The sequence below is a fragment of the Lineus longissimus genome, chromosome 5, assembly GCF_910592395.1.
Source record: "Lineus longissimus chromosome 5, tnLinLong1.2, whole genome shotgun sequence".
In the NCBI taxonomy this organism is placed as follows: domain Eukaryota; kingdom Metazoa; phylum Nemertea; class Pilidiophora; order Heteronemertea; family Lineidae; genus Lineus; species Lineus longissimus.
This window is the reverse complement of record NC_088312.1, coordinates 4,471,837-4,499,307: the sequence shown is the minus strand read 5'-3', so window position 1 is coordinate 4,499,307 and position 27,471 is coordinate 4,471,837. Positions and strand designations below refer to the sequence as shown.

General features: G+C 42.7%; 3 protein-coding genes across 6 annotated transcripts; all 3 read right to left on the bottom strand.

Moving 5' to 3' along the window:
* Positions 1 to 157: 157 nt before the first annotated feature.
* LOC135487721 (transient receptor potential cation channel subfamily A member 1 homolog) lies at positions 158 to 10,018 on the bottom strand. The gene is made up of 22 exons (XM_064771787.1): positions 9,848 to 10,018; positions 9,373 to 9,544; positions 9,162 to 9,226; positions 8,647 to 8,859; positions 8,302 to 8,523; positions 7,747 to 7,995; positions 7,286 to 7,379; positions 6,726 to 6,933; positions 6,286 to 6,475; positions 5,918 to 6,031; positions 5,461 to 5,624; positions 4,954 to 5,202; positions 4,492 to 4,584; positions 4,128 to 4,177; positions 3,698 to 3,946; positions 3,170 to 3,354; positions 2,359 to 2,832; positions 1,951 to 2,151; positions 1,349 to 1,546; positions 1,150 to 1,218; positions 683 to 865; positions 158 to 319 (listed from the first exon to the last, which is right to left on the bottom strand). The coding sequence occupies exons 1-22, from the start codon at positions 10,016 to 10,018 to the stop codon at positions 194 to 196; spliced, it is 3,939 nt and encodes a 1,312-aa protein (XP_064627857.1). The 3' UTR covers positions 158 to 193.
* Positions 10,019 to 11,384: 1,366 nt separating this feature from the next.
* On the bottom strand, positions 11,385 to 20,922 carry LOC135487508 (exostosin-2-like). 4 transcript variants are annotated; one of them, XM_064771247.1, is made up of 10 exons: positions 20,880 to 20,922; positions 19,853 to 20,477; positions 19,473 to 19,679; positions 16,601 to 16,799; positions 14,497 to 14,636; positions 14,014 to 14,239; positions 13,604 to 13,857; positions 13,293 to 13,389; positions 12,809 to 12,952; positions 11,385 to 12,478 (listed from the first exon to the last, which is right to left on the bottom strand). In XM_064771247.1, the coding sequence occupies exons 2-10, from the start codon at positions 20,377 to 20,379 to the stop codon at positions 12,128 to 12,130; spliced, it is 2,145 nt and encodes a 714-aa protein (XP_064627317.1). In that variant the 5' UTR covers positions 20,380 to 20,477; positions 20,880 to 20,922; the 3' UTR covers positions 11,385 to 12,127. The 4 variants fall into 4 exon arrangements, with proteins under 4 accessions (XP_064627317.1, XP_064627316.1, XP_064627318.1 ...); XM_064771246.1 differs by having other exon boundaries at positions 20,833 to 20,898; XM_064771248.1 differs by lacking the exon at positions 20,880 to 20,922 and adding an exon at positions 20,765 to 20,855.
* Positions 20,923 to 21,358: 436 nt separating this feature from the next.
* LOC135487507 (uncharacterized) lies at positions 21,359 to 27,086 on the bottom strand. The gene is made up of 6 exons (XM_064771245.1): positions 26,787 to 27,086; positions 25,572 to 25,767; positions 23,794 to 25,290; positions 23,417 to 23,532; positions 22,811 to 22,961; positions 21,359 to 22,317 (listed from the first exon to the last, which is right to left on the bottom strand). Exons 1-6 carry the CDS (start codon positions 26,802 to 26,804, stop codon positions 22,079 to 22,081), a joined length of 2,217 nt encoding a protein of 738 aa, XP_064627315.1. The 5' UTR covers positions 26,805 to 27,086; the 3' UTR covers positions 21,359 to 22,078.
* Between the last annotated feature and the right edge of the window lie 385 nt (positions 27,087 to 27,471).

Sequence of the window (27,471 nt, the reverse complement as noted above, 5' to 3'; positions counted from 1 at the left end):
GGAGTGATTATACGTTGACAGTACAAGTGGTTTTTAATTCAGCGTTTGCGACCAGTCTCAAATTCAAAGACCTTTCGCTCCGGAATTGGGCAAAAAAAGACGAAGAGCATAGTCATCACAGTGCCTAGAGTGCACCATTTATTCATTCCAACGGTGACAGGAGATAGTATGACAGAAGTCGCCTACTTTCAGTTCAGGATTCAATCCGATTTCTGAAACCGGTGCGCATCATCTGCGTCATTTCCGTCAACTTTACGTCCATTTTATCAACTTGTGTTACGATCTTTTTCTGTTCTTCTTCGATTCTTTCCTGGTCTGTCTGGAATGAAGAATCGGATATATTAGCCTCCAATTAGGCTTGAACATACACAATGTCTGAACTTACAAAAGTAATATCAGTATGTATCCCGATTCCCGGATAGTTGCCACACATTCTGACGTCATGGCAAATTGCCTTACGTTTCCTTTCGCCATGAAGCTAACATTAACGAGCTGATGAAACTGCCGGCGCCAAACAGATAGTCTAGATGGCTATTTTTGGCGCACCCAGCACTGATTGCTAACTATGAAGGAAAACGAGTCTATGAAAGTGACTTAGGTATAAAAGCGTACTATCGTTGTTTAGTGCCAATTGGACTACAATAGGAGTCACAGAAAATAGTCTAAATCATCAAGTAGTTACCAATTCAGGTTTCAACGATGCTATGATTGATGAAGTCGATAGGATTCCCCTGGCGGGGAACATGCCCCTAAACCAGTTATCTTCCCTGTCCTTCTCCAGCACATCTTCCCTGATTCGGAGCCTCTCCTTCTCCCGGTTGTCCAGCGCGCCGAGGAGGAGTTCTACATCAAGAAGGAACTCAACCTGTACAATTTTGAGGTGGAATGTAAGAAATGGCAAATAATTCGTGATTTAAGAGGCCAAATTGAGATGAATGTGGGGGATAGTTTAACATCACGGAATCTCTCTCCGTTTAGTACAGCAATTATATGGATATTCATCGAAACAAATGGCCTTTCAGCAATATCATTGAAGTAGGTACCTTTTCACAGCCCATAAAAACGTACTTGATGAATATTTGCATGGTATGGGGAAGAAGGTATGACGGTAGAAGCGGGGTTGGACATAAAGAATTGAAAATATACTACCTGCATAGCTAATGTTTCCATCTGAGCTTCTCCCTGAACAGCACTGATGTTGTCGACGGCCAGACCAACCTGTTGCCAACAAGGAAAATACACTTAACTGACACAAAAAAGTCAACTTAAAAGGAATAAATGTCTCTAAAGCTTTATTCGTCTGGTTTGGAATTTATGTTTTATGTTATGAAAGTTGAATACTGCTTACCAGTAAGTTCATGATGAGAATGGACATGAATATGAGGAAGAGGAAGAACTGTATGAGTGTTGCCACCTCATACCATAACTTCACACTCCTGTCGTTAAGGGCTTCCTCTTGAGCGTTAAAGATATCTCCGTAGTCGAGCTCCCCGATCATCATGACGGATGTTTTGGTGAGAGAGCGAATCGCTGTGCTAAATGGAGTCTAGAAAAAAACAAGTTTGGCGAAACGATAATTTGTCAAAATACATGTAGCACTAAAGCTTTAATGGTGTATGGCATTTAGTGAGCGGCAAAAGTTAGCATACACAAAGTGGTATTAGTGCCCGCAAATAGTTACTTAAAAGAACATGAATTAATTCGGAATACCACTCTAATTGTGTGTTTTGCAACTCAAAAATTAGTCGATCCTACTTTAACTGGGAATTGATTTAAAAAGAGTATCACTGGGTATATGAAGTGATGCTCATGTTGATGACCACACAAACACAAACAATAATGGGCGGGAAGATGCCAGATGGAGATATCGATGAAGGAACAAAGGTAGCTTAAAAGAGCTGTCATTTTAAGGAGTTTCTTGATGGTGCATGTCTATCAAATACAGCTTACCTGATTCGCAAGTAGTGTGTGGAATGAAAGAGCAAATGCAACGACAAAGAGAAAGAACACGGGGAAGAATCGCAAGAACGTGCGTAGGATGTTGGTAAACATCATTACGTAAATTCCGAACACGGGGACCAGGCGAATGTACAGGACGAGGTTGACCCAGGCCCAGAAGATGGATATCGCTCCGAGCTGCCACTGCCAGTCCTGAAGAAATGAATGGTAAATACTTACTTACATGTGCATGTAAGTTAGTATTATCAGTCGCATTCGTGCCGTCCCGTTTGCAGAAATACGCTGAAAGCGTTAAGTCGACTGCTCGCCCGGCGGTTCTTTTCCGCATCATGAGGAACTGCTTGTAATTACACATCAATGTGATAGAAATTCATGCTCATGTTGTTCACACCCGCTTACCAATCTTAGTCCTGTCTCTCCCTGACATGGCTCCTCGATGTCAATCACAAGCAGAAACGCCGTGGTATATGTCAACCATTTCAAGATGTTTTCCCATTTGAAATAGCTCTTTCTGGCGATGAGGATTTGTAAAACCTCGAAGAACACCTGATACGCCGCCAAACCCATGATTGCAAATTTTGAAATCAATGCAAATGTCGGAAGTCCTATGTCCTCTCCCCTTGATTCCTTTAACAATTTCACCTTCTCACAGAGTGAGTAGGCCTCACTGTAGGACTCCAAATTGGTCAGGTTTCTGAATTGATACGGTGACATCTTTATCGTCGACATGATGTACCCAGTGAGGAAGAAGACAAAGAGAAGGTAGATGCAGAGCACACTGTAGTAGATGTAACGGCCAAAATCATTCCATTTTCGCCGCAGCAGCGATGACGTCAACGGATGGGTCAAAAGCTTTTCTCTTCTGTGCTTCACCTGAAAAGATAAGACCATGTATCCAGCTAAAATACCTGATTATCATGTTAGTTATCGCAAAACCCGCACAAGGAGGTTGATGTCCATCTCCAGTGCAGTTGTGTTACAGAGAAACAATTCTGGGGACTCATTTGCAGGTACTCAGTGGTCAAATGGTAAATCTGTCTGTTGCAAACCTTCCCTCACTGATCCTTACTTTATGATAAATTGTCACGCCGTGACCGGTGACACATCTGCCTATAGAATAACTGCAATGCAATGTTTTGAAGTTGACATACATGTACTTCAGGTTCTGAAACCTGAACTTTGCAAAATGGCCAATAAGTGATATTCTCACCATAATCATCAGGCAGTGATCCTTCTTTACGCGAGAAGATGAAACTTCAGAGAAGGGTTTCTGGCCAGGAACAGGCACGCCAACACACGACGGGATGGCGCCGCCACTTTGCAAAGGATGGCAGAAGGATAGCGTTGGATCGGTGCTCCCACTTCTCTTCTGACCATAGTCCGAGAAGGTGAAATCTGGAATATTGAAATTTTATAAATAAAATGAACTCATTCTAGTAATATTCTTAAACAAATTTGGTCGGTGTAGAAACAGCGTAATTGTCTTTGACTGCCGGTAGCCCACTTTTTGCCAGTTGAAGAAGATCTGCTGTTTGGGTACAAAACATAAAATGACATTACACCTTGGGGTCGTTTTTCCCGCAACTACAACAACTGGCCGAGATAAGATGTGCCAGAAAGCCACTGCAATCTCGGAAACGCAACAGCACTTTCGTCAACCATAACCTAAACGTGACTTAAATTGGATCATTTGAAGCTTCATGACGGTTTAGGCCAGCCCTAACGTTCTTTCTCTTACCTTTGCTTCGAATTTGCTCTCTCCTCATGGTATTGTCGACGAATTCGTAATCGCAGTACAGCATCTCCGGTTGATGATGTTCCCGCCCTGATGAGCCTGCATCTTCCTGCTTCTTTGCAGAGTTTAAGATTCGCAACATGGAGTAACAGTGAACAGTCTCATCTTCGTCCTTATCTCGTTGACGTGTTGTGATAGATTTGGTGAACGGTTTGGCACTAATGCATTTGTTACAAACGTACTCTGCTACATCTGGAATTAAAATGAGAGATAGCTTTGCCTTGCAATCTCTGATACAATCACAACTTTAAAACAATAAACTGATGCATATTGTCACCCAAGAGGCTACAAATCAGTCATCAAACCAAGAATTATCATTTTCATGATTATACATGTAGGGCAATTGATGCAATCGAGTGCAGCGCACACTTACCTGGCATGAATCTTATCAGTTTCCGAAATGGTGTACTCCATCCTTGATTCCTGTGTAACATGAATTAAGTTACAAAAACAGTTAATACATGTAGGCCAAAAGTTAAAATGGACGAGATCAATTTGACTACCAAAGAAAAGCACTTCAAGGCCGTTGAGGGTGATGAATGACCTTGAATTCCCTCAGCGCTCCGTCTTCGGTCAGATATCACCGTAAAGTTTTCGTCTTCTAGTCTGATCGCCATTACCCGGCTACCGAGCCCGGACTACCCAGTTTGATATCGGAGTTTTCCTATAGCCTAAATGTTGACCAGAGCCAAGGAGGCCAGTCTCTTCCATTATGGTCATCATGATATGATACGTACCTCTCATTTCCCGTTGTGGTCTGCCTTGGTAATGTTTCATTATCGAGGGCCTGTCGCCAGTTATCACCGTCGAGTATGGCCATTGCTACATCTCTGGTAAAGACAAATGCAACAATAACCTTAAGCTGCTTCCATTTATTATTGCTTTGTGGATAAGGCAGCTGTTAATGACTAAGATCTTAGTGATTAAATCAGCGAATGGGCGGTTCGGGTGGCAATGCCGGTGTAACGTTTTTGAGAGATTCCGTTCCTGTCTGTTTCAACTCAATGTTTTGGTAGCGCTAGAAAACAGGAACGACATGTTTTTCTGTACGTGTTATTCAGCCTCAACAATATGTCCGACATCCGAGAATCGAAACCGGAAGTGAGTCTAGTAATGGACAAATTATCAATGATAAAACCAAAAGGCAGGCTGACTTCTTTCAGCAGTTGCAATGAGATGTGATAAGAGGAATCCCTTACTTGTGTGCACTGTTGATGGCAAGATCCAAACAGTTGTGGTGGTTATGGTCAGTCCGGCAAACATCCGCGCGCCACTTCAGGAGTAATCGCACTACCTCGCAATGGCCATCGGACGATGCAAGATGGAGAGGAGTTGACTTGGTTTTTTCTATGGGATCAACTACACATCCTTTCTTCAGCAATATCTCGCAGATATCTGCGAACCCGTTGACTGCAGCGTAGTGGAGAGGTTTCCAGCCATCTGTGTTCCTAAAATTGGGAACAAAGCACGCAAGGGTTTTAATTTCAACTAAAATGTTAATAGGAGGCAGGTTTCGCAGCTCCTACAAACGACGAGCTACGAATTGCGACGGTCTGACGTGTCATGAAGTGTGCAACGGGATTTGGTTTTGCGAAAAAGGTACGAACCTACGAAATGTAGTGTTACTTAGTCTTAGGGGTCACAACTCCCAGTAATACGAATTCCACAGAAAGTGCAATGTACTAGGTACTATTCTTGCCGAATACCTTGATTCCAGCTTTGCCCCAGCGTTGATCAAGATTTCCACAGCATCTTTGTGACCTGACAATGCAGCAAGATGAAGGGCTGTGTTGGCATCTTTATCCTTCCTGTGGACTATGGACAGACCCTGACGGAGGGACTCGGCACTTTGGCTCATGTCGAGAAGAAACTAGAAATAGCGAATGGTGAGATACAAAAACAGCAATTAACCACTGGCGAGGTACAGCAACTACAATTAGCCAATGTCAGTAATCCTGTGAACCAGAATGTTGGTACCAGACTAGAGAGATAATAAAATAACTGCAAGTGTCACATGTTAATTTCGGAGCAATGTCTAACAAACCGTGAACTAACGTAATTTCTAAACTCATCCGTTCCGTTAACAAAATATCTTCAGTGCGGCAACCATTTTAAAACTTTGGTACGTTATCGTCTCGATGCAAGAAGCCTGGTTACTATTACCTTGATGATCCGGACGTTTCCACTCTTTGAGGTGATGTGAAGAGGTGTATTGAGGTATCTATCCTTCAACTCGAACAAGTCACCTGCATCTATACCCTGGTCAGCGAGAAGGTTCTGAAGATACAAATTGGGCAATGAAAAAACATTTCTACTTCATCAATATGACCAAAAACATATCACCTGACACATTTCTTCACATTGAAATCGTAACGACAGTACCATTACCTTGCACGAGACATCTAGCTCTGGTCTAAAGCCGTTGATATACGGTCAGGAAGAGAACACCTTAATGTGTAACCGGTGTGCTCTCAAATGGACAACTTGTCAAAACGAGGTGTGTAGCGGTATGTAGGTTGAATCACATGTACCTCCAATGCCGTTAGGTTATCTGTTGGAGTCGCCAAATGCATGTATAGAGCTGATCTGTCCTCTTTATCAGTCGCTGACACATCAGCACCTGCCTGTAGCAAAACGTCCAAGGTCTTTTGCGAGCAATTAACTGTAGCCAAGAGCAGTGCAGTGAGTCCACGTTTATCCGATTTTTCCATAAGTGCCTTCCTTTAAAAAACAAAGCAGATATCGTATTTTCATGATAAAAATATTGGTAACGCTACTTTCATTAAAGCAATAGTAACGGCGATGTTCAAAAGAGGAAAAGAATGTAAAACAGTGCCTTGCAGAAAGGCGTTTTGGCTTCTTTTTTATATTGAGGTGACGAAAGTATAAAATCTACAGAGTGTAAGCGTATGAGTTTGAGAATAAGTTATTCAATCTCAACATCCCTGCCTATTGCCTGATAAACACATACCGGTCCTCCGATCTCTCGATGAGTTCTCGGCAAACATGGTGGTGGTCTGCTCCAGTTGCTAAGTGTAGTGGGGTTTCTTCCTTGGCATTGCTGACGTTAACCGGTGCATTGTTATCCAACAGTAATCGAACCGTTTCAAGATCGCCAAGCAAAGCAGCTACATGAAGAGTCGTATTCCTGTCCATCCGGGGAATGGTCATATCGGCACCTTGAATTGCGAAAACTTTGAAAATGGAACATAATGACAGTGATCAAAACATAATCTAAACACCTCACTGACATTACTGATGATGAACATCTGATGGATGAAAGATGCAAGCAAAATAGTTTTAGGACTAAGCTGATATAAGATTTTGCAATCCGAGTAAGATCGACTGTCGCATGTTGCCATTTTCACCGGCGTTGCTAGATCATTTGGAATTCGAAGTTCGTAAAAGGATGAACATGAATCAGATAGAGCAACCACAAACGCAGAATTGTCACTTTTACGAGGTAGTTTCATGTTCCTATTTCTTAAAGACGTATTAACACATTGCACGCATTGTGCTCATTGCCCAAACCTTTCTCGATGCATATCCTGACGACCTCTCGATGGCGGTTTTCTATTCCCAGATGGAGAGCAGTGTTCCCTTCGCTATCTATTATGTTCACCATCTAGAGAACAAGAAACCTTATGAGCTTGCCGTTGGTTGAGGCAAATGTCGGATTCACCGAAATTTCACCTGTTACATGGCCTTAGAAATGACCGGAATTAATATGATACGTGCTCTCAATGGACAAGCAGTTTGTTAACTAAAGAAGTGCTGACAAGAGAAAGTGTAGATGATCGTCGTCCTGCGTCCTTTCATTTAATATAGGAGAAGCGGAAGATGTTTGTCTCAACTATTAAAGGACGAGTTACTTCATGTGTGAACTCGACTTGGAGCCAAGGACAGCAGATACTTTAAGATTAAAGTTCGGGTGCAACAAAATCATATACATGTATTAGAGGATTTTTCTACAAGACCAGCTATGTACGTACCCAAGACTGTTCGTCATTTGGAGACAGTCGCTCCTCTAATGAGAAAAGTTGTTGAACAATATCCACAGATCCATTGATACAGGCGTAATGAAGCGGAGTCGAACCTCCGATGTCCTTCCATGTGACATCATCAATTTTATTGATGTTGTCAATGAGAAATGAGGCAACGTCGTCATTGTTATGCAAGATGGCTAAATGAAGTGCAGACATCTTTTGATCGTCGGTGGCACTGAGAATAGACCATCTAACCTACAGTCATAAATCGACACTAATTAGTTTGCTGGTTGATGGTAGTTGACTTCTCCCCCCCCCCCCCCCCCCCCAAACACCACTACCAAAACATTAAGTGTCGTCAAGGTGGGTTTTGGTAGCACTTCGTGCATAGACCTGCTCTGTCCAAAATGTTTATTGAGATTGTCGTAACCTTTGAAGTCTTGCCCTTAATAATGCGATACGAACCTAAAGAGCATTGGACTCACCGACTTCTGTATTTGCCCATTTTGGTTGGTGTAAAGCTACATTTACAGTAATCAAGCTCCTTCCGAGAGCACTTACGATATTCCTCTCCTTCCATCTTCTCTCAACTTGAAGTAAATCCTTGGCAGCCTTAGCGTTCCCCCAGATGCTGGCATAGTGCAGGGCGGTACGCCCATTTGTATCCAGTTTCCTCAAGTCAGCTCCACAGTCAAATAGGAACCGAATGATGTTTTCCTCTTGGTATTCGAGGGATTCTGCGATAGAGGCCCGCCACTGCTCGTCTTTCATTATGTATTGGAACTGTGAATAGATATAGATTAGATATACATTTTTTTCGCATTAGATATGTCCGGGTTACCGATGGTCAGTTCTGGTCATCCGGTTTTGGAAATCGATTCCTTTGAGAATAGTTGAGGTGATTACCTCGCTTTTGTTCTCTTTCCACTTCCTCTCAATGTAGAGCAGATCCTCTGCGTGCATCTTGGCTTCACACACACTCATGTATAGTAGTGTTGCCCGCCCATACTGATCTGTCTTTTTCAAGGCGCCTTTCTCGAAAAGGTAGCGCAAAATCAACTGTTCTTCCGTAATCGATTCTTTTCTTCCGCGGGCGGCGCTATCTTCTTGACATGAGACCTGCGAAAAATATATCAGTCTTTCGTCATATATTCGTGCATCTAAACTCGAATAGACCTTGACCTTTGACAAGGTTGATAGATGCAAGGTCGCCCAAACTTATATCGTGACACCGATGATGTTGTGATACATTTAATCAATTTAATGAGTTTACCATTGTCTTTTGACATCAATTGTTTTAGAAACAAAACGCGCGTACATGTAGCCAGGAGAGGAGAGAATTAGGTCGGATTTAAGTTACATTGTAACTGAAACATATCAATTAATAAACCTGCTTTTATTCAAATTTTATTGATATTTACCTTTCGATGTGAACTAGCCGCAGATTGTAATGGAGTAGCGTTTTGTTCGCCTTCGATGTTGACGTCTGGAATGAAATATAAATGTACATGTACATGTACCAGAGATGTATAAGTTACAACTATAAAAGCAATTGGAAGATGATGTACAGCAGAAAAGATGGTACAACGCGAATTCGTTTGGGAATACACAGCAGCTTCAAACGTATCTCACCTGCCCCATTCTGTACTAGATATTTGACCATTGAAAAGTGCTGGTATCTTGCGGCGATATGAAGAGGGCTGTCATTGCCCGCATTCTCCTCGTGAATGGCGGAGATGATTTCCCTCTGTTGAAGTTGACGGAGAAAGGAATCCAGGTCTTCGATGATACCATTTCTAGAGTACTGAAATGAAGAAATCAAATTGGGAATGAAAAATCATGAAGAGATTGCATGCATATTCAGATTTTTCGAACGAGCGAAACACCCCATAACGTGTCTCTTGGCATTCTTGGTTGCTTATCATCGGGAACGCATTTGAAATTTTCTGTCAGAGCCTCCATCTCACTTGACCATCACTTCGGTCTATCGATCGATGGTACCGTACACAGCTCTATATTGCCCCTGGATCGGCTGGTGCACGTGTATATACTTATTACAATAAAGGTGCTTGCAAAGTTTGGGCGACGGAAAATGTTGTCGGCCTACCTGTCGGATCTTTGTGATGACATCTTCAGTGACCTTGATCTTTGAGTTTGCCGTTGGCGGCTTGGTGGGTTTAGGTGGAGGAGGATCTTTCCTTACCCTCTTGCTCACGTCGGCAAATGATACTTTAGGTAAAGTAGACAGCAGGTCAAGATCCGTAATCACGTTCTCCATGCTTTTTTTCTTGTAATGGAAAGAAATGTAATTTGTCAATACGGACATAGTCTACAGATTCGGCAGGGCTGATTCTTTTCACTTACCGCTTGCTTTACAAGTACCTTCCGACCGGCTCTTTCGCATCTCTTCGAAAATTCCTTTCCACTATCTGTGTGAATAACGCTCACTTCTGTCCACTTCTAAGCTCAACAAAATCAAAAATAACTTGCCTTGTGATGTAAACCGTTTAGAGGATGACGCCAGAGCTCATTTAAATACTGCTTATGCAATAATTATTGAATTCAGTAGCATAATCACTTCCTACTGCGTGGTGTCTCCAGTAAGTATAGCTTTGTATTCGAACGAAACAAGGGATAAGATCATTTTCAGCAGAGAAAATGATGTCGAGGCAACAAACAACCACAATATCATTCGAAGAGTTCAAACTCTTTGAAATCTCAAAATTTTATAAATCAACCTTGAAAGATTATTGATTATGCGATTCCGTTGCGGAACTTGGTCACCAGTATGCCTTTCAAGGATTTGTAATTAGGACAAGGCCAGTACGATGACATAATGTTAGGATGCTGGTCGAACTGATTGCTGCCGTGTTGAGTCGTCCGAATATAAGGCACTCACGACAAGTTAAACCATTTTAAACTCTGGAACCAACAGCTTAGCCCTGCCGCAGTCTCGTATTCAGGTCAATCAGGACCATCAGAATGACTCTGCTGACCCTCCCAGAATCCCTCTTGCCGCACAATTGGAAGAGCATCTCAGGATAGCCCTGTCCCCAAGGGATCCCAATATGACATTAAAGTTGTTGCTGATGACACGTTACCTTGGCTGGTTCACACTCTTTTTTGGTGGGAATCCAGTTTACGTATTTCAGGGCGTCGCTCTACTGCAGAAGAAAAAAGACAGATATGTCCACTGATATTGTCCTTGATGAATCGTGCGCCTGACGCTCAACCTCTCTTACCAGGCTTATTCACCAGGAGACCAGCATTTCCTTTCACACCAGTGCTCTGCGTCAACCCTCTGGTGATCCGAATACAGAGTGATCATTGGTTGTTTTACCTTGAAACTTTTTGAATAGGAGTATCATTTGATGTTTTGATGGGGGGTTAAGGAGGGCTTTATCAGAATGCTGGGATTGGCCGAAATTATTTTGAGACAAGGATGACTGAGCAGTGGATCGTGTGGGGATTTGGCCTAAAGCGCGGAATGGGAATCGGGAGTATGACATTTTCATAACAGGGCATGGGGTGGAACCTCCTTCCCCAGACCCTTAAGTTGCCCGTTTTTATCAAATCTACCCAAAACAATGTGACAAGAAAAGATTTACCAAACTGAGCACTATTGTTTTTTTTAAAAGCACATTTATTTATAATTCAGACTACATGTAACATACATTGATATAATTTCATAAATAAATACAATTACAACGCTGTAAAATTATTGCATCTTTTGTAGTTACTTTGTTCCAGTTAGTGAGTATTTCGCAATGATTGTTCTGACGAAGCCGCAAGTATTGAAAAACCCGACCCGAAAGGGTGAACAGAGACGCGGGAAATAAATTAGGCCCCTTTTAATAAGGACAGCTTGCGCGAGCGATGACGTCACACACACAGTTCTGAGAGGAATACGATAGAGTGTTTCGCGTGTGTGTCATTTTCCATCGAGAAAATTCTGAATTTCTAACAAACATCGAAAATCAACGTTTAGGCAGATGGAAAGATAAGATCTTCGTCATTTTGGAGAAATCATTCGTTTTTTTGTGTCGTATTGTGTCAATTCGTATTTTGTGATTATATTTGTCGGATGGCGTGAATACGCCCGAATTAGATCGCGATTTCGTTCCCTCGAGGGTTTTCGCCTGAGAAAAACATTTCATTCGCCGTATTAACTTTATGCATGTATATACGTTCGTGCAGTTCCGTTTTATTGTGATCGCGTTCAGCACTTTGATTTAGTTTTGTGCTCTGCGGACATCGCCGCAACAATGATCCTGCAAACTGCTGCCAGCATTCGGCCAATGGCATATCAACGAGGCTTCAACATTCCTGTGCCGGAAAACTACAAACCGAGTAGAAGACACAACTCTTTCGAACTTTGAATAGCGATTCAGAGAGTTCCAACAGAATTAAACTCTTTCAACTTGCCCGGCAAATTATCCTTGTACAAGACAGGATCTGCCCGAAACTCTACAGTCTTAAGAGGCATAGTTCCATAAACATCGGCAAATCTGTTGATACATTCAGTCCGTTCCACCATATGGGTCACATCCGCCGACAACATTTCTATATTCTTGCACTCTGGACATTTGAATTTCTTGCGTGGCGTGACTTTGATCGGTGCTTTACCCGTAACATTTGCGATAAGGAAGTTCATTGCAAGATCTTCACAGTTTATATGGTCATCCACCCATGTTTTGATGTTCCCTGGCATTGCATTGGTGTACATGTAACTGTAATACTGAGGAAGAAAGAAAAGAGATAATTAAAAGATTTGTCAAGAAATATAAAAGGTGTTCAATCGTTGCAAGGATGGATACATTCCATTGATGATATTAAAACCATCCATCAAGGGGTCACAGTGAAACCTCCCTTTGGGAACACCTGGTGGCAAGACGACCTCTCTTTCAGGGACACTATCTTTTGGTTCCAAATGGCTTGTTTCTAGACAATGGGTCGGTCCAAAGGGTGTCCATAATGAGAGGTTTTAATTGAAACACATTGTAGCCTACACCTTAAAAGTTCCAAATTTTTCACTGCAAAAAACATCAACATTATCATGTCACCTTACTTTATGATAAAAAGCAGCCCCAGTCAGCACCATAGATATTTCACTGCTCCATTCAGATTCATATTTCCATTTTCTCGTTGTGTTGTCCCAGAGGTGAAGTCGGGAAGGAAATCCCACAAGCCGGTCGGGAAACTCCCGCCACACCTATAAGATAGAAATAGTCTTTCGTTGATAAGACAATCTGATCGTGCAAAGGAAGTGACTGTCATGATTTTGCTGATATTGGGATTGTCATGATGAGAACATGGATCATAATTGTCCCAAAATGCGTAAAAAACCTTACAAGTTACCTGAAGATTGGTAAAAGTGGACACTGCTGCTTGCGCCACCAGTGGCTGAAAACATGTTATCCAAGAAGAGTCTCCGTCCTGCCTCCAATATGTCACAACTGGCACAAACTTCAGAAATCTGCTGTAATGAACGCATCATACAATACCACTATGTGTAGTCAGTCAAGCTCAAAACAGATTTTCCATGAGCTTACCTCATAGCCAAACTCTAGCTCATCAGTGGTCAACATGACTATATCATCATCTAGAGCAAGGATCGCCTCTGTCTCTATCTCATCATAGGGATAAAACCTGAAAGAGACAACATGATTAGCATCTTTTGGAGACAGAACGGCCTGGGATGTTTCAGTCTGTAAAAAGACACATGAAAACTAGTGATTCGAACAACAATTTCGAAACAGGATCATTGTTGACGACAAACAAAGTTGTACAACACAAAAACCGAACTGAAATCAAATAGCATGTCTTATCAGATTTTTATGATGAAACTTGAAATCAATATTACCTGTTGCTTAGCCTATTGTGACGTGTTTGAACGACCTTGAGAGGTTTGCCAATTTTAGGCCAAACTGAAGCTGGAGGTGGGGATTTATTTTGATTGTTCCATACAACTAGCACCTTAACAAGGCTAGGCACTTTAGCCAACTTGTTGATAGCTTTGAAGAGCGACTCCAGTCGGTCATAGGTGAGGACCACGGCTGTAAAGCCAAAAGCCTTCGGTGGGAGAAGGGGAAGGAAGAGAGGACTCATCACACCCGCCTGTAAGAAAAAAAGGGAAAATCTGATTGAAAATATAGTACAGAGTTGGCAAAACATTGAATTAACAATACTGTGAAATAAAATGGCAGCGAATATTTCCAGGTCTACTGTATCCAAATCTTGATAAGACATACAGCAACTTCAAGTGATCCTCACCTTATCTGGAGGGTCATTCCAATCTTCATACTTCTTGGCAGCGTACGGGAACACACGGTCATTCATAATGCGCAATGTCGTTAGCGTGATGACCCTCATCGAGCTGAAGTATTGTTTCCATAGGAACTGGACCTGTTTCCTCATGTTGTGGACTCGGTCTGATGAGACGGCTTTGAGGATATTGACTACTTCTTGGATGTTATCTTCATAGATGGAGATAGAGGCCCTACAAAGGGAAGCAGAATAAACGCTGGACAATATTTCAATGCACAAAGTTTGATTGACTTCTTTCCTGCCACTTCATACGCTTGGCACATCATTTGACTCAATATGGATCCTAGGGATAAGAACCGTAATGATTAAGGCCAATTACAAGTATCTTTCTGAAGATACGTTATGCCTTCATGTAAGTGCCTTGTATGACACATGCAGTGTCCACTGCATTTCGATTGTTCTTGAACTAACACTGCTCCTACTGCCTACCTTTTCCAGTCTAGTACCTCAGAGAAGGGCATGACAAAGCCATCAATAAGTACAACTGGGATACAGCCTGCCTTGAGAGCATCAGAGAATGCAGTCTGACCAAGTCGTGCTCCACGGAGGATCAAACAGAATGTGGCATCCTAGAAATGAAACGGCCAGGGGCCATTGTGCTCACCGTATACATCTTTTAGTAGGCAGGATCATGCTTAGTTTAGAGGTGAATATGGTGAACACAATCAGGCATGAAGACTTTTTTTAGATGTGTATTGATGTCAAGTAATAAGACAGGGCAGTATATATAAGTTTATGATCCAACCAATAATTGTCTATGACATCAACAAGATCAATATCGTGTGATTGCTAAGAGTCCCTGCAATAAAAAATTCATCGAAAAAAAGTCATTAATAAGCGAGATATTGCATGTCCTACTTTTTCAGTTTTGACTCCCTGGTGGCCAAATCAAGAATCAGATCAGGCCAAAATTCGGTGTCAGAGATTATCTGATGTAGGGGGTTACATGTACCAACTTTCAAGTTCATAGCTTCAGCAGTTAAGAAACGTGCCATAGTTACACTCTAATGGCCAATTTACGCCATTTGACCTCTGTGACCTAGAAAAGGAGGTCAAATCCAAAAATCGTAGGACATGTGGTGTATCCTTGCTAGAAGTCCCTGCCATAAAAATTTTATCGAAAACAATTCACTCAAATAAGCAAGATATTGCACTTCTTCCTTTTTCCATTATGGCCCCCTGGTGGCCGAATAAAGAATCAGATCAGGCCAAAATTCGGCATCAAAGGTTATCTGATGTAGGGGGTTATATGCACCAAGTTTCAAGTTCATAGCTTTACTGGTTAAGAAACGTGCCATAGTTTACACTCTAACGGCCAATTTACGCCATATGACCTCTGTGACCTTGAAAAGTAGGTCAAATTGAAAACCCGTAAGACATGTGATGTATTCTTCCTAAGAGTACCTACCATAAAAATTTTATCGAAAACAAGTCACTTATAAGCGAGATATCACACTTTTTAGATATCCACTTTTGGCCCCCTGGTGGCAAAGTTGAGAATCAGATCAAACTGAAATTCAGCACCAGAGGCTATGTGATATAGGGGGTTATATGTACCAAGTTTCAAGTTCATAGCTTTAGTGGTTAAGAAACGTGCCATAGTTTACACTCTAACGGCCAATTTACGCCATATGACCTCTGTGACCTTGAAAAGTAGGTCAAATTGAAAACCCGTAAGATATGTGATGTATTCTTCCTAAGAGTACCTACCATAAAAATTTTATCGAAAACAAGTCACTTATAAGCGAGATATCACACTTTTTAGATATCCACTTTTGGCCCCCTGGTGGCAAAGTGGAGAATCAGATCAAACCAAAATTCAGCACCAGAGGCTATGTGATATAGGGGGTTATATGTACCAAGTTTCAAGTTCATAGCTTTAGTGGTTAAGAAACGTGCCATAGTTTACACTCTAATGGCCAATTTACGCCATATGACCTCTGTGACCTTGAAAACAAGGTCAAATTAAAAACCCGTATAATATAAAATGTATATTTGCTATGAGTACCTACAACAAAAGTTTTATCGAAAACAAGTCACTAATAAGCGAGATATCACACTTTTTAGATATCGACATTTGGCCCCCTGGTGGCCAAACAGAGAATCAGATCGGACCGAAAATCAGTGTCAGAGGTCAGCTGACCTAGGGCATTCTGTGTACAAAGTTTCAAGTTCATAGCCCTAGCAGTTAAGAAACGTGCCACTGTTAGGATACGACGACGGCGACGACGACGACGACGACGACGACGACGACGACGACGACGACGACGACGACGGACACAGCGCTATCGTATAGACTCCCCTTACGGTGAGCCAAAAAGCGAAGATGTAATGATAGAAGCAAAATTAACATGTGCCTGACAACATCAAGTCCCATTTCCTGGCATGGTGACAACTTAACATTCACAACTTTAGACAAGGCCTTATTGCTGTCTTATAGAATCAAGCTGATCAGTAGGCTCTAGAGTCAACCAATGCCACTTAATTCAGTAAAAAATAGTGGTGGAAAAGTTCAGTATACACAAAACCTCACCTGGAGAACTTGGGGATAGTCATACTCATGACTACCATGGCACCTCTTCGTGAAGTTGAACCGGTTACCTTCCATCTCACTGTCACATCTATCTAGCACCAATAATTCCTCATTCTGGCGCTCCAAGACATTCAAGTCAAACCGATACTCAGAATGAATATTAAACTGTGAGGAGACAACAAGCCACTTCCTGCTGTCTCTGGAAGAGAATTTAAAAGAAATTATATTTGGGCCGACCTGTAGCTTCGAAATAAGTTCAGCAGAGTGAGCGGAACAAGCCAGCACTAAAACAATACCACACCTCTTTAGTCTTAAGTAAGACAGCATTTGTCAGTCCTATAAAGGCTGAAATTTGCTGTCCTTAATTGAATTTGAAGAGCGTCTTTAATGGAGAGGTTCTACTGTAATACTGTCTTTTCATTGATGTAAAACCGGTTCATTAGGCTTAATGCATACGCCTACCGCGAGCACAGGGCACAATACCATTTCACTCATTGGTCGAAAGTTGAATGAAGTAGGTGTGTTACCTAGTAGAAGGACAGATTGGCCTAACGAGACACATAGGATATGCAAAGCGCTCGCGTTTATTGTGGTTTGCGGTCCGAGTTTGCGGTTTCAGTGCGGTTTTGCGGTTTGGGTCTGTTTGATAGATCAACGTTAACCCTTTCTCACATAAAACGCGTTGGAGTGGGCATCACAGGCCTTTTGGGGGCTCTACCAGCATCACTTCAAGACAGCGACGCTTCATGCATTCAGGTTTATTCAGATTGGCTTTCATCCAATCTTTATTCATCTTTTTTGCCTTTATTCATTGTTTTTATTTTTTATTTCTCATTTCAGTTTTTTTAATTTTTTTATTCATTATTTTGGATTTTTATTCTGGTCCGGTTGCCGATTGTCTCTGTTGACCCGATTGCTTACTGCCCTGCTATCTCAGGCTCAAACCCATCAGGCAGATTGAGGAATTCTACCCCCTGTTCGTCGTCATCGTCGTCATCTGGAACTGGGTGTGGACCTGCGTCTATGTTCTGTGGGTGTAACGCTTTCTCAAATCCATGCTCGACGACCTCTGGGCTGATCGCTTCCAAGGCACGGCTGACGATGTTGACAACATCTCTGAGCCCAATTGGATCACACTGGCCTGCTTCGTTGGTGTTTTCGGTCTTCCATGACTTCCATGCTTGTCTGGCGTGACATTTGAAGGATCTGATGACAGTCACATCCAGGGGTTGTGCCAAAGGTGTGCATCCGGCCGGTACAAAGTTGAGTCTGCCCCCTTCTGCAGTGAGACGATTCCTGAAGTTCTCCGTTCGATGTACTCTTAACTGATCCACCAAAAGTATGAACTGTTCAGCATGGGCCTCATGGACGTACTGGATGAAGATTTCGTCAAGCCAATGGTGAATCGTCTCCTGTCTGACCCATCCCGTGGCGGACGATGTGACCACAACGTTTTCGGGCAACTCGACCTCTTCCAGAGCTCGAAGCGCGCGAACAAATCCTCTTCTCGGAAAGTGATGCGGGCTCGCATCTTATCGCCATTCGCCGCCACGCAAAGTGTAACAGAACATCCCAGCTTTGGATTCTTCCTGGAGGTTCGTACATCAACAGCCTTGCCGCCTTTCTCATTGAGGGTGTACATTAGGCGGAGGTCAAAAAGGAGGAAAGTCTGGTCCATGTTGAAAAACAGGCGCATTGGTATACCAACATTTTCGATGGTGTTGGTTATTTCATCGCGAAAGTTTCGAAGCAGGACAACGGCGTTTTCTGGAATGGTGGTAGTGTTCTTCGTGACTTTTCGCAGGCTGATGTCCTTCCTCTTCATAAAAAGTTCCACCCAGCCGTTGGATGCATGGAAATCATGCATTAGTGGTTTTGCCTCTGTGGCGAGTTGTCGGCGCTCTTCTGGGAGGGCATCCCACCAGGTCTGGAATAGTTGCACGGCCTTCTCCTGGACATCCTGGATCACAACAGGTAGACGTCTTTGCTGAACATCCCGGAACCACATTTCTAGTTGGTCTTCGACCTCAGGCCAGTAACCAATCAACCTCTGCTTCACCTTTCGGTCTTTGCCCCGGTTCTGCTCCTCCTTCAATTCCAGGTCATGACGGTTCCACCTGCGAAACGTCTCAAAAGGTATGTTGTGGTGGTTGGCAAATTCTGTCATCGTTCGCACAGTGCCATTTCCAATGGCAACCTCAAAGTCTCGCAGGTATCGCAGCTTCTCCGACACGGAATAACTACGCTTTCTTTTAGGCAGTGGCTCATCCATATTTCTACAAGTTGTAGGCAAGACAAGAAGAGGTTTCCGACAGTACCCAAACTTTATATACGCCTGAAACCTCACTGATTACTCAATAGTGTTTGCCCTTTTAGGCCTAGGTGGTGTCGCAACTAAAATCCTAAGGTAATTCTCCCGGATTCCAAACTATGGACCAGACATTGTTGTTCGAAGTTCCTTTCTTGCAATCATCCATTACACTTAGCAAACAAGCCTTGATATGCCTTTTTTACACTTTTTAAGGTACTCAAATTTAGAAATTAAACACCCCCTAAAAACCGATGGAGTATTTTGTGGGACACCCCGTATTATTCCGCCGTGTCACTCGTCCGTACAAATGACGCAACCCTATTAGGTCACCTGCGAAACATACAGCAGCCCCACTAAAACCTAGACCTGCTGTCCAAGTTGACAGTCTACTGCTATTGGTGGTTACCATGCGTGTATTGTGATCCTCTTCTACGTACCATCATAAGGTGGGTTTGGCCTGAATATTAGGAACCGGTGGTTTGTCGATGAAAAGACAGTATATATGTAGTTTCGAGAAATAGCAGAATAGTTTACATGATATTGCTAATTTTCTTTACTTACAAATATGACTTGTGTGGTAACTGAATATCAGCTACCAAAGGATTGAAGACTGGTATGGCGATATCATAGCCCCGTCTGTAGGACCATGTGGAGAAGCCTCCCCCTGCCAAGATAGCCTTGCCCCGGTCAACATCCAAGGCAGTGTGAAAGTCAGGTAGGCTCCCTGGCAGCATGTTGAAGAGGAGATGATTTTGACCACGGTTCCATCTGTAATAAATTTTGAATCAAATCATTAGAAATATAATAAATGAATCCTAGGCCTACATGTCCTAATGTGCTTATTTAGACTTGATGACAGTCGGGGCTCATCATACATGTGTCAACACTACATATGACATGTTTGTTACTTAGACAAGATCTGTAATATCAAAATTCCCTACCTATGCAGACTAGCCAATACTTGGCCAATCTCTTCCTTCCTAAGATTGTTCTGATTCAGCAGATCCACCGACGGAACGAACAGACATGCCTGGTCAGGATCATTTGTATGATAACCACTGTCCGCAATAGTCTCAAGGATTTCATAGAATTCCTTAGATAGTGGCAGTGTCACGGATACACCATTTTCGTCAATGTAACGGGATAGTGGGTAGATATAAATGCTGATTTGATTCTCGTCATTATAACCGCAGTGATAAACATCAAAGCATGTGTGAAAAGTGCAATCGTATTGAATGAAATTTGTCCGTGGACTGTCTTTCTGGATTGTCACATCTTTTACGAGGGATGGATTTTCTAATGTTTGGCGGAAAACTGATGATAGGTCTTGATCAGCTGAAAGAGGCCAGAACTGCAAGATTCCCACGACGATGAGGCCCAACAAGATAGCACAGAATAAGATGATGTAGAAAAGTCTGAATTGAGGAATTAGCCACAGTCTCGTGAGTTTATGCCTCGTAGCAGTCATGGTGGTGGCGTCCCCCTTTGACAGGACCGACACTAACTACGAGGCAGTCAAGGGATTCATGCTACATCCAAGCGGGTCGAATTCTTCACAATGTTATACTGAAAAACAAAAAAGGTTGCATCAATAACAGTACACCTCTACAGAAGTAGGCTACATGATGACTACTAATTAACTAAATTGCGGCTCACCCTCAAAATTCATATAAGACAAGGTCAACACACCCATAGAAAGTGTTCACAATAATATGTACAGGAAACCGCGTTCACACATGTCAGAGTGCAACAATCACAATGTTGATAACAATGTATCCCACTAGACGATATAACTCGCACTCTGTTTATGGAGTACACCGTTGTCAAACAGCAAAAAATGAATAGATTGCCACCTTTGCTGTCATTCACTCATTGCGAGATTGATTACCAATCTCATAAATTGTTATATATAATAATATACTCAGAGATATTCTTGAAAACAGCGCAAAACACGAGAAAAATTTATGCATTTTCTTTAGTTGGCCACCATTAATTATAGGTAACCTCGTCGTCAGGTGAGGTATGAAATAAAATGCAAGTACTGTCGTGTCGACTCGAGATTTATTTATCCTAGGTACAAGGTACAGCGTGTCACAACACTTAGCCTAACACCATTAGGCCCCGCGTGGAGGCGCTGAGGCGGCCACGCTCTAATCTATCCACTACTGTGAAAATGACCAGGAGCCGTCGAGACTGTCACGATACATTCGGTCATGCCCGTCTAGGGAGGCCGACACAACCGCTGGGTTTCTATTATATATGGCCAGCCGGATGTCAGCAAGGTTTCTGATGGCCTTATTATCTATAAATCATATAAATCAATTGAAATATCGATGTATATCATACATCATTTGTCAAAGACAGGAAAACCTACTTTGGAACTCAGCTGCTTTGATTCTCCTAACGGCTCTGAGCACGACAAAACACACAACTCAACTTTTTACACATATATATCCATATATATTTGAGCGATCGTTTATTTCACACATGAGGACTTTCTGACAACATTTCACTTACACATTTTTTGTCCTCGTAGCAAATATTTGTACATATACACATGATGGGCTAATCATGGATGTAATTTATAGCTGTACATGGAGTTGGACACCTTGCTATCTGTATTCATCGATAAAAGACGGGTTCAGAATTTGATCGGAGAACAAGAACGGAGTGGTTAATCTTCCAATGAATCATACATGTAACATGCGGATTTGGAGACATAACGAGTTATCAATGTGTTGATTGTTCTGTCGTTGTTCGGTTGCTTCGTGTTGCCGTTTCCCCAGCATAAAATCGTCTTACCCATCAACCCCCCCCCCCCCCCAAACCCAATCAGTCTTCGGAAACCAAGCTGGCCAACATGCCTCCATATATCATACATAGTGTTTTATTGGACGCCACGAACAGGAACTTCAGCTCTGGTGCGAATATAAATTGACACCGAAGAAGGGTGTGCCGGCCTGACCAGGCCGACACGCATATGCGGCGATGAGCAAATACTAGTCCAGTACATTGTAGTCTTCAAAATTAGACGTATCGTCGGCTGTTCCGTGGTTCAACAGATCTTTAATGATTCCAGTTGACCTTTCCACTACCCCCTGCAGTCTTCCTTTAGCTCTGTAGCGCCTACGCTGAATATTAAGTGCCAGACCTACTCCTTTGTTTCATCAATTGTACATTCCGTTAACTAAATAGTCAACTTTTGAATAGTGTCGCCTTTGATAGCCGTCATAGCAGCGTTTCCCAATTAAAAGTACAACGCCGAAGAAGAAGATGCATCCGAAAGACAGTGCTGCAACCAATGAGCCGTTTGCAGTCACACCGCTGTGGTTCGTGTCCGCTTGGACTTCGGACACATTCCCCGGCTTGGGCGTCTCGACTGGCGTCGTATTCTGATTGGTAATGGCTGAAATATACAAAACGTTTTTGTCAATTTGGCGCCAATGGACTAGTCATTTCTAACCGATGTCTCTTGCCTGCGGTTTTCTGTGCATAAACGGGAAGTGTTGTGGAAACCTACAAATACGTTTACCACATTAATACGCATGCTGTATGTAGAAATGGCGACACGTTTGACGTGCCCAGTCGCCTACAGCTGCTGTCGTGCGGTAAAGGACCATTGAACAACAGCAAATGACATGTGCATGGAAACTCATGAGTCATTACAATAAAAGAGGATGCAGTTTGTGAAAAATATAGGCATGTACATTATCCATCTACAATCGTTCATGCCTCGGACATAACATTTTTTAAAATTATATTATACAACCTACTCGAAAAACTGTTTGAACGATGTTATAGAACAATGCAGAAGACAGTACATACAGGACATACAGGAGAGACTATAGTCTCATACACACAAAAGTGCGAAGAAGAAGAGAAAAAAGGAAACAACTTACAAATGGTCGTCTTCTTGCTATCAGCTGTGACCATCACTTCTGTTTTTGACGTCTTTGTCTCCACGGGTGGCGAACTCGTCCCTAGAAGTTTATCTAAAAGGGACGACAGCTCGGAACTGATCGTGGTTGTAACTGGTAGTGGGGTGGTATTCTGAAAGGAGTATTTTAAAGCTTTTACTGCTGATCGGCCAAGTCGGGACCAACTAGAATGTACCAACAACCGTTATGAGTGATGTTGTGACAACTATACCAAATTTAGCAGGGAAATGTCTCGTCATCCAAGTTGGCTACGGTTACGCTGTCCTGGGAACAAAAGTGGGCACATTCTCTCTGAAGCTCTAGTTCCAGTCTGAAGTCGAGCTCAAGCAATTCATGGGTCACCGGCTCTATCTCGCTGCGGTTCCTTCCTACCCCGCAGTCACTCTGCGGTGTGTAACAGCAGTTACAACGACGAAATCGTTATAACACGCGTTGAGTTGATCAATCTAATGGCGCAAGAGGAAAAACTCGTTTATCATCACACATGTATATTAGTCTCACTGCCTTAAGCCTTCGTTCGAATTTTTCCCAGATTTTCATGACACCCATTCTTATCCAATTCCATACCTGTAATGTTGTCTCTGGTACAACCGAAGAAGACACATTTGGTTGAGGTGCTGTTGTAATTGAATTCGTTGCATTCTGGGGTCGTTGTTCGGTAGTTGTGGAATCTTTTTCACCAACTGGAAACGAAAAAGATGAACAAGGGTAAAGAAAAAACACTATCTTCAAACGCGAAACTCCCGCAGGCAGCTCGACTGACGCGGGGGCTATAGGAGTAAGGCTATAGGACCACAAAACTACTGAGAAAACTATCATTTGAAAAAAGATACACTACATGTACATGTATAGAAGGAATACCATTGAGAGAGAAGGAGAGAGACTGAGCAGACCCATGAAGCTGGTACTACCACCGAGAATGACCTGATGTTGAATTCTAGTACCTTCTGGCCTGGTCCTATTCAATGCTTTTTCTGTGCCATTCGGTGCAGGAGCGGTGCCGGTCACTGTCACTGTCTCATTCGAGGCTGCCGTGGCGTTAGAAGCTGGATTCTGGGTAGTGTTTGCTGCCAGCAACTGCACAGTCACATTTGCCGTAGCTGTTGCGTTAGAGGATGGGATTTGGGTAGCATTGGATGCGATTAGCTGCACAGTCACATTCTTCGATGTTTCATTGGAAGCTGGGGCCTGGGTAGCGTTTGGCGCTATGGTATGAACATGGACAGACGCGCCACCTTTCTTATCTTCGTGGTCAAGTTGTCCCAAGATGTTTTGTATTTCGGACGCATCAGCTGGGACAGTCGTCTGCTTGTCATCGGACCCCGCAGGCGCTGTGACATTCGAGACCTCTCCTTCGTCAGTGTTAAGGGCACGAGTGGTTCGCCTGAGGAGTGTGCTCGATGCACTATCGTCTGTGCCAGATTTATTCTCGCCGGACGGCGACGTCAGCTTTGGTGACACAGAATCCGTCATAGGCTTCATGGAGGCATACACTGGGTTCACCACTAGAGGTTCATCACCATCAGCAGAAGGTTCCGTCTTGTTGTCATTAACACCTTTGGATGGCGGCTGTGTTTCCTTATTGCTTGGAGCAACTGTTGTATTGTCACCACTTGCTTTGGGTGGCGGAGGCGGTGTTGATGCTTTGTTAGTGTCTTGACCTGAAGCCTGCGCAGTCTCATTGGACTTAGACGAGCCAGGAGACTTCGGTGCCTCATTCTGCTTCACCGAAGGGCTCGCCTCAGTTGCTCCTTGTGGAAGCGCAGCTGACTTCGTCTTGGCATCTTTCAGCTTATCTACAACGGAGTAGATCTGCCCTACGGCGGTCAGATTGGCTTTCTCGCCTTCTTTTGCTTCCTGTGCTGTCATATTCTTCTTGTTTGGAGCAGTCGGGGTGTCATTTCCGGGCGTTTTGACCTTTGGTACAGGGTTCTCATGATCAGGTGTAACAACTGACTGATTGGTCTTCGCGTCTTTTGGCAACGTCGGACGAGAGTTTTCCTTTGGAGTCTGCACCTCGGTCGGTGCATTCGAAGGTTTAGGTGAAGTTCGCACTAGTTTTTGGTTCGAATTAGGTTGCTGCGAAGGCTCAGGTTGTTTTTGTTCTTGCCGTGGCTGTACTTGTGGTTGATTAGGTGTTCCCTTTGTCACCTTCTTTTGAGTTTGATCACTGTCAGTGTCACCCAAAACTACTAACTGTGTGACCTTAGACCCTGAGTCTCTTTTTAATCTTTGCGCTATTTTCTTCACATTTGGTCCAACGACTTGTCTCGAGTGAGGCCATTGTGGCATTTTGTTCCCTCGAAATATCATTGCCCCAGTTACGGTAACAGTTTCTCTCCAAGCACAGTTTTTTAAAGGATGACACCTCATTAAAGAACAACTGCCGATAAGTCCATTTCCCCGGTTGTCATTGTTATAAAGCGCCACGTCACATCGAGCTGAAAAAGGGAAATAGTTTTGAATGCATGCATGTATATGTACATGTACCTTAATTGCTTGCTGTACGGATTAAAGTTCAAGATGACAGCATCAGTTTCGACTTTGGTTCCGTGAGGTCAGTTTACTGAGTGAAAGGGAGAGTCACTTAAGCTGTTTGGGATTTCCATCCTCCCACAGCTGGCTTTTGTATCTTTCCTACAATAAAAATCAATCGTCCAGTGAGTGTATTTGAGAGTGATCATTGTATTTTCATATGTGGTTATGCCGAATATCAACTTACGGTTAGAACAACATAAATCGACACACTCCTCTAAACTTCTTATTCCCTTTTTCAATTCTAAGTAATTAACTGATGCCATCCTCATCTCAGTCCCTAATAAATCTACACTTCTTCGCTCCAGCATGTGATGGATACATTTCTTCTTTAATGTTGTTGGATAGCAGAAAGCCATTGTGCTCATAAGCAGGTGAATTAACTGCAAAAGAAGAGTAAACTGGAATTGCATGTAACATCATACATGTATAGCAACAAGAAGGTTATGTTACAGTTATGTTCAGTTGAAAACAAGGCTTACTGTGCCACCTTTTTCGAGTTAACTTTACCAACCCGATCTACCGGTATGATACAGTAGCCCGGGGGAAAAATTCACTGTACACACAAGTATCGGATGCAATCAGTGATCGATTACTTATATGGCCGCCCAGCTTGAATGGACAGACAGGTGGTCTAGCACTGGTATCACAACAGTACTGTTATGTATCATTTCTCGAATCATGCCTTGCCAGTATATATCGTGCATAATAATTTACATAACCATAAGGAAATAATGCCACCATAGGCAGCAACCTTGAAAATAAATCACCATCACTGGCACGATGATGCGGGTGCACTTTTAAAACAATGCAAGGTCGTTTCATTCAGTCGTGGTTTTATTACAATCGCCAATGCGGACAAGCCGTCCAATAGCTGTCACTGGGTTGTCAATCCCATACTGAAGACATCGACCAGTTGATGCTTTAAAAACTCCTTAATCTAAAAAGATCGCTTCCGTTTGAAAAAATCATCATAAAATCAAAAAGTAACTGGTTGACGTCTATTAGTGGTCATTAACTTGTGATGTCTATTGGAGGTCAATTAGACATCACCGAATATTCCTTGCGTGGGATTCGGTTTCACGAATCAATAACGTGGCCACTTAATTATGAGCGGCCACCTCGATGATGTCTTCTTTAGAGCATCCTCGTCGAACCGATATCCCGAGGCTGGATCCCCATTCCACGTGTTTTTCAGCGGTTGTTAGAGAGACAACCATGGAAAGGTCGTCAGGACAATGTCACATCCATTGGCAGTTCGTTGTGCCACATAGGCATATATCAGTCCGGCTACCAGTATACGGTCAATTAACGAGATTGGAAGGAAACCTCTGGCATTGACTTAAGATTAAGAAAGGCCTACGTGTTGTCACTCAGCAAAATCTATAGGTCGAAAACTTACCACTTTAAGAAGATCCATGACCGATGAAATGTTAAGACGGATATATCCAACCAAAGTCCTTTGAAACGTCACCAGTACTTCTTAACTAACCATGGTTAAACGCAGCCAAGAAAATGTCCATTAATGCCAGCACAGCGACTGCATAATTGTCGTACAGACTGTTCTGTCCTCCAGCTGCTGCCAGAGGCCCTAGTGATCAATTTTGCAATAATGTCCGCGTGAAAGAGAAATGATTAATCAATGATAGCACTACATGCGTTTACATTCGTAACACAGAGGACCATACGGGCCTTTGTTTGTCATTCGAATTCGAATAAACCCGGAAAAATCAATGCAAATGTGCTTTGATCTAAAGCTTGGTCAACATTCCAGTAGACTGTACTGAAGATAAGTGTCCTGAAACACTCATATCATGATCTCATTATATCATAAAATCTAAACAAATATTATAATGTCAAACCGTGTAAGGACAAACATTGACATTACTGACAAATTGCGTCTGTCTGAGGATCTGCTGACGTTGATCTTATGTCAAAGTGAACACGATCCTGTGTAAAAAAATGTAGTCCCAGGAATAAAAGTCCCAGGCACAATCGGCTTATGTTGAACTTTGAAAGGTTCTGGTAATTGTCAACAACACCAGTGGCCGTGTTAGTCTAGTTTTTTTTCTCAATTAAAGGACCCC